The 13,484-nt window shown below is 40.4% G+C and overlaps 1 protein-coding gene across 2 annotated transcripts in view; it reads left to right on the top strand.

The window, feature by feature from the left end:
• Positions 1-13,484, top strand: part of STX8 (syntaxin 8) — a 242,609-nt gene that overhangs the window by 142,366 nt on the left and 86,759 nt on the right. Inside the window, exons 7-8 of one of the 2 annotated variants that reach the window (XM_036033004.1) lie at positions 10,586-10,687; positions 10,775-13,267. In XM_036033004.1, the coding sequence (XP_035888897.1) occupies positions 10,586-10,687; positions 10,775-10,782 (110 nt within the window). In that variant the 3' untranslated portion in view covers positions 10,783-13,267. Of the gene's footprint in view, positions 1-10,585; positions 10,688-10,774; positions 13,268-13,484 lie in introns of those variants that run through there. The other variant, XM_028534387.2, reaches the window with a different exon arrangement.

Consider the following 13,484-nt stretch of genomic DNA (forward strand, 5'->3'; position numbering starts at 1 on the left):
TATGATTTATTTTACATTTTATATTCTTGTATCATGACTTAATCATGATTTCCCCTTTTTCCATTCATTTCTTCATCATCTGAAAATACTTTAGGTAATTTTTTTTTCCAGAAATAGTACCTGGGTGGTATACACAATACTTTGTGGGGATGTTATAATGATATTTGTCTCAAATGTTTTTCTAAGATACATTTATTTCTCTCACACGCACAAAGATAATATATAAAATATTTTATCCTTTGAGATATATACATATATCACACAGGTGTGTATGTATATAAACATAAATGTGTATATAATATAAATGTATCCACATACACACTAATGCATACATAAGGCACATGTAAGAAGTTCATTGTGGCACACTGATCATCTGTATTTTTCCCCAGCTCTGAGTACTGCTGCGTGCTTTCTGCAGATGGAAGCTTGGCCAGCAGATTACACCCTCAGGCAGCAAATGTTAGTGCAGCTTGGGGCAAAGCTCTCAGCCAGTTAGCCCTCCTAAATGCAATGTTTTGCATATGTAATGTACTGCACTTGGTCTGTCTTCCTGCCACTTATTTTATGTTCTGACAGTTTGGAGCTATAATGGCAGACAGAAGTGTCCAAGTGGTAATTGCTCTGTCATGAAGAAATGTAGGAAGATGGTCTCACTGGATTTTCAAACGTGTTTTGTGGCAGCTGCAGATGCTTTGGCACATACCAAGGTTAAGGCTGGGCAGGCCGTAAGGCTTTGGGGCAATCCTCTGCTGCTGTGAAAGGTACCACAGACATCCCGCAACAAGGGAAGAGTAAACCAGAATGCCTCAATGATGCTAGGTGAGGCTCTGGCCAAAGGCACGTGTTGGCTTCAGGAGCCTACTCAGAGGTGAGTGGTTGGTTGCCCTTGCATGACGCTGTAAGAACTTGACTGCCACACACCTGTCCAGTTTTGTTTCAGTTAGTGCTCCTATTTCCATGTTCTTGTTCCCTGGATTACCCAGCTGGGTGGGTGCTTTCTGATCCCTCACACAGTTCCACCTTTCTCTTACCCATGAGCCTTCACTGAAGCCTGGCTAGACTGTGAACCCTTAGGTTATAGTACCCTTGGCTCTCATACCTTTTTATTCCAGTGTCTTCTAATATTTAGGTATTCATGAGAACAGTCTGATGCCAGTTTAATTTTCTTTGTCTTTTAAGATTTTATTTATTTTTAGAGATGGGGAGGGAGGGAAAGAGGGAGAGAAACATCAATGTGTGATTGCTTCTTGCGTGATCCCTACTGGGGACCTGGCCCACAACCCAGGCATGTGCCCTGACTGGGAATCGAACCAGCAATCCTTTGGTTCACAGGCCGGCACTCAATCTACTGAGCCACACCAGCCAGGGCAATTTTCTTTAATTCTTTAATTTTCTTAATTTCAGAAGCTGGAAGCTTGTCTCCTTTGCATATCATTTGAATGCTTCAACATTTTTTCTTTTATTCTGAAATTCAGAAATTTCATGGAATATTTCTAGACCTTTTTCATTAATGTTCAGAATTTGGTGAGGTTTTTTTTTTATATTAAAACTCAAATGTTTTTTCAGCTCAAAGAAAATTTATTATTTATTTGGTTATTGTTTCTCCTTCAGTTTTCCTGAATCTTTATCCCTGTCTCTTCCCCCCCCGCCCCCATATATTGTCCTCTCTAACCTTTTTCTCTGACTTCTGGGAGACAATTCAAGCTTATTATCTAAATGCCTTATTTAGGTTACAATCTGTTTAACTGCCTTCACTGTGGTTTTCAATTTGACAATTGTGTTTCTATCTGGATGCGGTGTTCCTGGTAATCCAAAGTTGTTCCCGCATTGTGGCTCCCTGTTCTGGTTGACTTGGTGTCCTCTTGCATCTTGTTTTAAAAAAAATAACCAATTTCTCAAGGTTTCTCATATTCTGGAAGGAATTTTATTTTTTTTTCCTAGGGACAGGGGATGGGGAGAGGACATTCCCTCAAACAGCCCTCACAGGCTCCCTCATTTTGAGCTCTTTATACCTGTTGGCTGTTTGTTCATCCTCACACAGAGCTAGCTCAGTGTCTGTCTATTGTATAAGTTGGGAAGGGGGCCCTGGCTGGGTACCTCAGGTGGTTAGAGCATCATCTCATACACCAAGGTTGCAGGTTTGATTCCTGGCCAGGGCACATACAAGAAGCAACCAATGAATGTATCAATAAGCAGAACAACAAATCAATCAATCAATCTGTCTCTTCTCTCCCTCCGCCACCATCCTCTCTCTCTAAAATCAATACATTTAAAAAGAAGTGTTTTTAAATTTGGAAAGGGTTCTGTCTTAGTATAGCCTACACATTTTTAGGCCCAGGTAAAGAAAGAAATGCCTTAGTTGGTAATAAAGAGAAGAAGCGAAGGAGCCTGCACTGCCCGCCTAGCCTGGCCCACATGTTCCTGTCTCAGATGCTCAAGCAGGTGTGGCCATGAGGATTTCTCCTCGGCCCCCACACCCTGAGCACTTCCCAGAGGCTCTGCTTGGGTGCTGGAGTTTGCTGCCAGCTGCACTGCCCTAGGGTGCCACAGGTGAGGTAGTGCCTTCCCTTGCCGAGTCACAGGTTGGTCTCTCCCTTCCTGGTTTCTGTGATGTATTTGACAGGTTTCCTAGTGTCAGAGGTCATCTCCCCACCTCCCATTTTTAGTTTCCATTGTGGGGAATAGAGGGAGTTCAACCAAATCCCTCAAGAAAAGCTCTTTATTCACTGTTTGCTTGTTTGTTGATATTTTTTTCAAATGTTATTAGCAATATAAGCCAAAGGCACAATAACTTAGTGACTTTACAGCTGCCAGCATTCAGTATGAATACAAAAAGGCACCATACTTACCTGAAAGTAAAGGTAACACGCTTTCTGCCTTTACATAGACTTTACTGAAACGGTAATTGGGAGTAGAAAAAATATGGAATATAATTGGAGTCAGATATTTTGATACTATATAATATTTGTTAGATCCTGTTAATTTTGCATCACACTTTATATTGTCCATTTTTTTCCACTCTCTGTTGGAATGCATTTGGTGTCTTAAATGAACACATGAGAGAAATATAGGCTCCTTGTGGAAACCTAATGCAAATACCTACCAGGAAGCCAAATATCAGTTTCTCTTTGGAGGCTGTGCTGTCAGGAATTTGAAGGAGTCAGCTGGGTGTTTCTCAATCTGTACTCTGAAACCTGTGTTTAATTTGCTCTCAAGGGACTCTGGTGAGGGGAATTCCCACCTTAGAAGCCAGTGGCTGCAGGCTGGGAATTCCCCTACCTCCCTGCCCTGGGAAGTGTCCTTCTGAGGTCACAGTAACTGACAAGTGGAGTCATTCCATCGAACCAACCGACAGCGGCAGTATTAACCTTTAAAACTGGGGTCCCCAATGCCTGTGCTACGGACTCATACCCGTCTGTGGCCTTTTAGGAACTGGGCCTCGAGGGAAGCCCCTCCCCGCTCTTCTTCCCACCTCCCACCCCTCCTCCCTGGGCCCTGGGCCCGGTCCATAGCCGGTTAGTGGCCTGTTAGGAACCGGCCCGGAGGGAAACCCCGGCCTGAGCTCTGCCTCCTGCCCACCACCCCACCCCAGTCCTTGGAAAAATCGGTCCCTGGTGCCAATAAAGGTTGGGGACCGCTTCTTTGAAAAACTGATTTGGCAGTGTGTTTCAAAGTCCATCCAGCCATCAAAATCACACTTTGTTAACTTAAGGAAATGATACAAAAGAAGGAAAATGGTAATACAGGAAAGAATTCACTGACTCATTATGTAGAAATAGAAACATTCTAAGCATTTCACAATGGGTTGTTTTAATGAATGATTATTTAATGAATATTTTGTAACCATTGAAGTTATAACTGTGAAGGTGGTGTAGCAACATGAAAGAATACAAATGATACCATGTTAATGGACAAAGGCATCTATATTACAATTGTATAGAATATATGTATATGTCAAATCTTAGAAGGGAACATATAAAAGGAATTACTGGTGTATATGGGTAATTTTTTACTTTTCTGCCCTCTTATAAACTTCAATTAAATAAATTTCATAACTTAGAAATTGAGTTGCATAAAAACAGAAATCAACAAACTAGTAATCAAAAGAGGTTTACCAACCAAAATGAAAAACTTTGTATTTTGTCTAATATTAAAATATTAAAGCCCTGGCTGGTGTAGCTCAGTGGATTGAGCACGGGCTGGGAACCAAAGTGTCCCAGGTTCGATTCCCAGCCAGGGTACATTCCTGGGTTGCAGGCCATAACCCCCAGCAACTGCATATTGATCTCTCTCTCCCTCCCTCCCTCCCTCCCTTCTCTCCCTAAAAATAAATAAATAAAAACCTTTAAAAAATATTAATACCTTCAGTGTTTGCTACTGATTTTTGCTGAGCTAATCTGATACAAAATTTTTATTTACCTCCAAATTATGAGTATTTACAAATTTAAAAAGAAATCTCTCTAGAAACCCAGTTAATGTATAACAGCTGACCTATATTTAGTGTCAGACAAGGAATATTTTGTGCTTGACTTTCTTATGATGACACAGGCTTACTAAGCCTGAGTGTTGACATGTTGCGGCATCAAAGCCCTTCATGAAATTCTGCCCGTAACTAGTCATATGAGGACAATGTACTGAGCAACTATAAAAAGCATAAGTGTTACTGTGGAATATCCCAACAGGACCTGAGAAACAGATCATAAAAATAACCACCACTTTATATATGCTACTACAATAAACTCACCTGTATTCTTCGGTGACTAGACAAAATTGAAACAGTGTATCCCAAGTCCTTGCACACATTTCAGGATGAATAGTGTCACCCAGTGATGCCTAAAGCATCAAAGTGTCACCAGATCTAAAATGCTCTTCCTTTGGAGATCTATTAAAGTTTGGGGCTCAGTGGGAGAACACTGGATCTGTGTTGTTCTAGCAATAACTACAGTAGAAGTTGAAAGCAGGAAGATTTTCAGCTCAATATACAGAACCTTACAATAACTACTCACCCTCCAGCTCAGCCATGGAACTGATTTTCTCAGGAGTTTCCCTGTTACCAGTCGCTGGGAGTGTTTGGCAAAGGATAGCCACTCCACTGTCAGGGGTATCTTAAACGGGGGTGGGGAGGTGTGAACAAGAAGATGACCCAGGACTTCTTGCAGCTCTAAAATGTTGTTAGCATCACCTGCTTCGTCTTTCCAGCATCCATGTGTGTAGACCTGTCTGCCTGCCTGTCTTCTTTCGTTCCTTCCTTCCTGCAAAACCTTAGGAATATCATAATATTGTAAACTTTTAATTTTTTTAGATTTACATTTTTAGTTGAGGTATAATTTACATAAACAAAGTGCACAGATCTATAGTGTTCAGTTCTATGTGTTTGACAACTGTATGTATTTGTGTGACTATTTAGAACATTTCCTTCATCTGGAAAATTCCCTCATGCTCCTTTCCAGTCAGTCCCTGCACCCCTCACCCCGGGAGACTGCCTTCCGATTTCTATCCAGTGGATTACATTTATCCATATCCTTCATATGAAGGGAGCCATCAAGTATATACTGATTTTATTTTCTTATTTTAGCCAACAAAATGCTTTTGAGATTTATGTAGTTGCACTTATAAGTAGCTGTTTGTTTTTATTGTTGAATAGTATTCCATCATACAGATATACCCTAATTTGCTTATTCATTCTTCTCTTGATGGATATTGGGGTTGTTTCTAGTTTGGGGTTTTTAATGAATAAGACTGCTGTGTATATTTTTGTACAGGTCTTTTTGGGTAACATGTTCTTATTTTTGTTTGGTAAATACTTAGGAGTGAAATTTCTGGGTCGTAGGGTAGATATATGGTTAACTTGATTAAACTGACGAATGCTTCTACAATTACCTTTGGGCCAAAACTTCCCCAATAATTAGTATTGTGAGTCTTTCATTTTCTCATTCTAGTGGGCGTGGCGTGGTGCTCGCTGTGGTTTAGATTTGCATTTCCCTAATGACTGATGGTGTTGAGCTCCTTTTCATGTCACATTGGCCATTTGTATGTCTCCTCTTACAAAACATCTGCTCGGGTCTTTTGCCTATTTTTAAACTAGGTTTGTTTGCTATTTTTATTGTTAATATGTGGGAGTTCTTTGTGTATTCTAGATACAGATAGTTTATCAGATATATGGCTTATAAATATTTACCAGTCTGTGGTTTGTTTATTAATTTTCTTAATGGTATCTTTTCATGAGCAGAAATTTTTTTATGAAGATCAATTGACCAGTTTCTTGGCCTTACATATTTGTAATAAATCTTGAATTTTGGTGATGTAATATCTCCACCTTTATTTTTTCTTTGTCAAGATTATTCTGGCAATTCTAAATCACTTGCATTCCATGAACATTTTAGAATTGGCTTGCCAATTTCATATTTAAAGCCTGCTAGGGTTTTGATTGGAATTATACTGAATCTACAGATCAGTTGAGGAGAATGAACAGATAACTTTAAAATATTGAGTCTTTTAATTTGTGAACATGGTATGTAGGTCTCCATTGATTTAGGTCTTTGATTTCCCCTGCACTATTTCATAGTGTTCAGCATAGAGGTCCTGCACATTTTTTGTTAGATTTATTTCTAGGTATTTCATGTAGTTTTGATGCTATTTTAAATGATATTTTTTACTTTCATTTTTCAGTTGCTTGTCACCAGTATATAGAAATGCACTGCTCTTCATAATTGATTGTGTGTCTGTGGATTTGTTAAATCATTTGTTAAATCATTTGTAAACTACCAGTATGGGATCTAGTTTTAAAATAGATCCCATAGAGTGTTCTATGTATACAGTCATGTCACATATACATATTTACACCTTCCTTTAAAATATTTTTGCCTTCAGATAAAATACTCAGCAGGTTGTCAGAGCAGCATCTTTACCTTGCTCCTAACCTCGGAGAAAAAGGGTTCGGCACTCACCGTTAAGGGTGCTGTTGGCGGGGAGTTTGTCGTGGCGCCGTTTAACAGGTGGAGGGCACACCCTCGCACTCCTGGTTTTGTTTTGGTTTGTTTTGTTTTTTGAGAATTTCTGTCATGAGTGAACACTGAATTATGTCAAACCCTTTTTATGCATTTACTGAAATGTCCATATGATTATCTCCTTGAGTCTGGTCATTGATTTTTATGTCTTCTTTTCTATTTCATGTGTTTAAAGCAGTAAGCTTCCTTCTGAGCACTGCTTTAGCTGCATTCCAGACTTTCCTTTTGTATTGTCTCTACCATTCAGTTCAGAACACTTTCTGTGTTCACTTGTGATTTATTTTTATCCCATGGGTTGTTTAGAGGTAGCTTCCTTAATATTTAACTACAAGGGGGGGTCCATTTTTGTTATGTGTGCTCTTTCATCGTGATGAAAACTTCCTTTTTACCTCTGATCGTACTCTGTGGCTTGAAGCCTGCCTGGTCTGATACTAATGAAATCACACCAGCTTTCTCATGCAGACACTTTCTATGCCTCCTATTTAAAGTGAGTTTCTTGAGGAAGCCTATAGTGTTGTCTTTTTTTTAAATCTTACCTGACATTCTTTGTCTTTTAATTGAGCAGTTTGCCCATTTATATTTAATTGACTGCTAATATAGTTGGGTTTCAGTCTTCCATCTAGGTATTTACATTCTTTTTGTCCTATCTAGCCTTTGTTCCTCTGTACCTCCTTTCTGCCTTCTTTTGAGTGAATCATGCATTTTTAGTATTTATTTTTATTTCCTCTGTTGATTTTTTTAAAGCAATAACTCTCAGTAGTGGTGGTGATAGTGGTAGTGGGTTTGTGTTTTGGTCTTGTCTCTTTTTCTTAAAAAAAAAGTGCTTAGAGCTTTGTAATTCAATACAATAGGCACTAGCCACATATGGCTGTTTAATTTTAACTAAGTAAGATATGAAAAAAGTATGGCTCTCACTATAGTATGGAGAATGGATTGAAATGATTCAGGAGCAGAAACAAGAAGGTAAGTTAGGACATTGCCTCAGAAGCCCTGGAGAATTTCTGTGAGATATCAATAAGAGGGTTTAGGAGAAATGGTAGGATTGAGAGATAACTGGGGCCGGAAATCAACTAGAGTGGCTACAAATAGAATGTCTGGTGAAAGAGAGGGGAAGGGAGAAGGCCAAGTAACTCCTGAGGTCTCAGGCCAGCAAATGAATGGTGGTGCTATCACAGGTGGGCACAGGTAACCATGTTCTTGGTGATCGCAGACAAAGAATTGAACCAAACACACAGAGTTTATAGCAGAAAGAGAGAGCAGATTTATTAAGCAATAGTACACTCCAAAGAACATGGGAGCAGGCCTACTCCAAGCAGAGACTGGCCTCAGGGGCTGGAGGGATTCTATTCCTATAGGGCAGATCCCTCCTGGCTAGTTTTGGCTGGCTTTTATTGCGCATGTACAAGTAGTTGTATTACTTTAAAGCTACTGTGCATGTGTCTCCCATGATTTTCCTTGATTGGTGACCAGGGAAGGGGGGTCCCACAATGGCAATTTATTATAATGCTATTATAACAAAGCAGGGGTCGTGTAGCATCTTCTGCACAGGTGCATTCATGAGTCAACATGGTCCACTGCTTTTCCAGAAAGTGAGAACAACCAGTCTTGGGACAGGGTCTCTGTCCTGTATGGATGTCTTAGCCCTAGGGCACCTCTGGAGTTTCCTCCTCCTGCCTCAGTGCCATTATTTGAAGGCCGAGGGATTTGGGGGAAGAGGGATCATTTAGTTTTAGTGACCTTGAGAGTCGGCAGTTTGCAGGAATTTCCAGGCAGAGAGAAGCAGTAGGCAGCTGGCTACCTGGGTCAGGAAGTTTGGAGAGCTGTAGAGAGCAGAAAGTTTTCAGGGTTTTAATTTAAATATTGATAAACTAAAAGGCATATGAAATCACCATGGTGATATTATAGACTAGAAATATACAGACCGCTTGAGACCACCAACATTTCGGAGGAAGAGGAGAACCTGATGGAGCATCTAGGCAGGGGAGAGGGAGAGTGGGGGAGAGTGGGCCACTGAATACCAGGGAAGAGAGTTATGAATGAACAGTGAAAGACACTCCAGACAGGTGGTATGTAAATAATACTCAACAAACGTGACTTAGATCCACTTTTTAAAGAAGCAGCAAAATGCTTTGAAATTATTTAGTGATTTTATCTTTCGGGCTCCGTTCCCTCATTGCCTTTATCTCTTGAGTGCTTATTTCATCTTGCTGTGTACCAGGTACTCTCCTGGGGTTGGAGATACAGAGACGAATGAAAGTTAGTTTCTGCCAGAGTCTTTCTGTAAATAGAAAGACATGCAAGCAGATAATCCGAATGCTAAAATAAAAGGGCCTGTAGGTAAAAAGAAGTTGCAGGAAGTGCTGCAGGAGGCTAGAGGAAAGAACGCCCACCTTGCCTGGCCTTCCTCATGCTGTTCCTTCTGCACAGATTGCCCTTCCTGCTTCCGCACTGTGTGGCCTTCAGGACTCATCTCAAATCTTTGACTTGTCTGTTTTATTTAATTCTTAAGAAAAGTGGTGATGTGTATTAGCCAACCTATCTCTAAAGCAATCACTAAAAAAGAGAGACAGAGAGAGAAGAAAGAGAAGCAAAATTGAAAAAAAAATTTTATCATAAGAAATTCAAATAATAAAGAAAATATAAGGAAGATCACCCAGGATCCTGCCACCTAGAAATAATCATTACTGACACTAGGTTAGCATCATCCAGATACAGCCTTCTAGGTTTCTGTATATTAAAGGATAGAAAGAAATAGTTTTACATAATGAGGATCATAATGTATATACTATCTTAAATGTTAAGTGCTTTTTTCACTTTTAAAAGATAAGTATTAAAAAAAGATAAACCACATAAAGGATTTTTTACAAGAGAGTAGTTACTAAAAATCCATCTAAGGTTAACAAAAAATTACATCAAACATTGAAGTTTTGGTGATTTTACAAAGCTATAAGTTTCTAAATGTTGTACTTTGTGACAGTTTGATATGGCTCTCTGTGAGTGATGAAGAAATTACCACCTTCCATTTCTTTTCACGTCCCCCAGTGCTCCCTGGCTGTCAGTTATAATTACATCTTCACCGTCTCACACTGATCTACCTTTCTGTAACCTAATCCACGTGTCTGTTTATCCTCTGTATTTAAATGGGTTCCATTCTCACCATCATCTCTCATGCCGTGGTCTCTGGCTTCTCCATTCTTGGTCAACTGCATTCATCATGAAGAACTTTTCTTAAGAAGGACCCCAGTTGTCCCTGTAGTCTTCTCTGCTGTCTGTCAGTCACCTTTATAACTTGCGTGACAACGTGGCTGGCCATGAGCATGCTTTCTTTCCCTTGAACTTTTGACATTTCTCCTCTGTCTCCTGGCATTGCTGTAAACCGGGGTTTTCCCTTTACCACTACTGTTCCCCCCCCCCACTTTTGAGTCAGAACGGCAGTTTTCAAAGAACACGAGTTCCATGCCTCTTCCCTCACCGCACTTGGGAGAACTGCTACTGGGAAGGACCACCACAGCTCTGACCCTGGGATGTGAACCAGGGTATTTTGGAGCATTAATCACACCTCTTTGGTTCCCTTACAGAAATAATTGATGACCTTGCCAACCTGGTGGATAAAACAGACGAGAAGCTTCGCACTGAAACCAGGCGTGTGAACTTGGTGGACAGAAAGTCAGCATCTTGCGGTAAGAGAGCGGGAGTTGGGGCCTGCCCCTCGTGTCGCTTGCGGTTCACTCTGCTGTGAGTTTCCCACATCTGTCTCATGACCACAGGGGTTTGATTGCTCCTCTGAAATGGGTGGTCCCATTTGATGAAGCACTGATGTTACTAAAAGATAACTGAAATCCTGTTCAAATGAAATGAATTGTTTTGAGTTCAGAGAAAGGATAATGCATTCATTTTTTAAAATGCAAACTAAGAAACCTTTCCGTATGTTTCTAGAAAAGAATAGTTGGGGAACTTGTGTGACTCTATGCATATTGGTGGCAGCAGAGCTCCTAGGGCTTAAAGGCAGTCTCATTCACTGTTGCACCTTGTTCTACTTCAGTCACAGTGGATTGTTGAAGATAGAACTCGAGAGCAGCTAAGAGCCCAGGTTCTGAAGCTCAAGCAAGTTCAGATCCTATACTCAGTGACGTTATGCTCCGCAGTCATTTTACTTCTTACTTAATACCTTGTAAGTAAAGTGGGAATTCACATGGAGTGATTTTTAAATGCTGATTCCCAGGCCCTCCCCTGGAGGGTCTGATTGAGTAGGGTCAGGTTGGAGTTCAAGAGTGTTCATTATTCGACAAGTACACCAAGCAGTTTTGATGCAGGTGCTTGCTATTCAGAAGTTCTGATGCAGATTTTTGTGACGTTTACATCATACTGCCCGTGTACAGCGCTTTGCCCAAAAGCAAGTGATGATACTGTATTTTGCCATATATATAATGCTCTCCTGTGTATAATGGGCACCCACATTTTTAGACCAAACTTTCAGGGAAAAAAACTTTTGTTTTCATTTTTTAATTCAAAATCTTACTTATATTTAGAAACATTATTGTATTCCAGGATATTATTTTGCACACGGGTATCATTATATGCTTTCCAGAGTTACACTTTCAATGCATAAGCATAAATAAAAGAATTGAAAACATTTATATAGATACAGACTTAGTACTACCCATGTATAATGTGTATCCTTATTTTTTCCTCAAAAATTTGGACAGAAAAGTGTGCATCATACATGGCAAAATACAGCAAGTGGGGACAGTCATAGAAATCACAGTGATTGTTATCTGGTGCTTCATCTTACAAAGGTGCACCAAGTTTATAAGCTAGTACTTTTATTGTAAATAGAAATACAATACAATAAAAAAAACTAGCAATCTGAATGCATGGTTTGCCTCCCTGGAGCCCTTTCAGTATGAAAAGGTGTAATGGACCCTCTGATCCGTCCAGCTGTAGAACCACGACTCTGGGCAGGGGTCGCCTGAGGTGTACTCCTTGAGCATGATTGCCTTCCTTGCCTGTGTCCTGCCTAAACAGAAGTCTAGAGCAGCATGGTGAGAGAGAGCCAGGCGGAGCAGGACCCTGGAACCTCAGAGGAGGTGAAACTCCAAGGGGCTCCCTGCTTCCCTTTTATCACTTGCTCTGCTCCCTGACCCCAGTTCTCATCCGTCAGGTACCAGCCCAATCTGTGCTTCTGTTCCTGGAGTCACATGCTTCCTTCTTCCCGCCAGGAGCAAAGCCTCCTTGATTTTGCCTTACAGCCTTCTCACATGACTTCTGTCCACTGGGCCTTTGTTCTCTGCCCTTGATCCTGAAACTTTAGAGACAGAGGAATGTGGATTCATGCCCACCTCCCTCTCTTACTATCTTTGATTTGTGTATAAACTTAATCTTGCTGAGCCTAGTTTCCTCAGCTATGAAAGAGTGGATGGCCTGGTTATCAAAGTTAAATTGTATAGAATATGTCAGGTGTCTCATGCCGCCCATCTCCCCTGAACTCCTATGAGTCTGTAGAGAGGCCCCAAAGCCTGCACTCTCACCCGGCGCCACCACTCGCCAGCCGAGTGGCTTCTCTGTGCCTCGGGCTTCTCCTCTCTGAGACTGGGTGAGAAGACTGTTTACAGCATAAGTGGATTAATGTAGATAAAGAGATAGTTGTATATGATACTGATGTAGATGCAGACATACAGACTTATAGCACTTAGAACAGTGTTCGGTACAGGGTAAGTGAATAGCAAGTATTAGCTATTGTCATTGTATGCCTAAAGTAGGATGGCTCTTCCCAGGTCACTGGTAACATTCCTGAGGTCTTTCTTTGTGCTAAGCAGTCACGTTGCTATTATTTTGGAATGAGCACATTCACAGACACGTCAGTGCATGTTGGGTTTGCATGTGGCCGCCATTCACCATACGCCATCCACCAAATCACAGTGAGGAGTGTTACTAATGCTGTCACCAGTTCTTTATTTCACAGTATTACCTACTGTTGGTTTTTAGACCCAGAGATTTCCATAAACCTTCTGAGCTGAACTGCTTCATTTGTTTTAGTAGAAGAGATTTAGAGACTCCCAAAATTACTGAACTGCATATTTTTAAAAACTTGGTATCTTAAAATATATCAACTGTAAAATTATCTCATGACTCACTTGTACTTATTTATATATGATACAGCAGTTATATAATAGGTATTTATTGTCTATAATACATACTACCTACAACAGAATCACATGTGGCGACTCTGAAGGGAGAGGTGCAGCAGCACAACGATGTTAGGTGCTGAAAGAAGGAATTTTTATTCTTTCAGTGGAAAGACTTTGGAGACATTTGTTTCTCTTATCCCTTCAATTTTTTCCTAATATTTACCTAGCAGTTCCAATAATATTGTAGATCAACACCCAAATGACTATTCCTCATACCATTTCTGATACCTGATACCACTAGAGGAAAAAGTAATGCATTCATATGTTTAAAGGGAAATCTGTGTTTGTT

This window comes from Phyllostomus discolor, chromosome 8 (genome assembly GCF_004126475.2).
Source record: "Phyllostomus discolor isolate MPI-MPIP mPhyDis1 chromosome 8, mPhyDis1.pri.v3, whole genome shotgun sequence".
NCBI lineage: Eukaryota > Metazoa > Chordata > Mammalia > Chiroptera > Phyllostomidae > Phyllostomus > Phyllostomus discolor.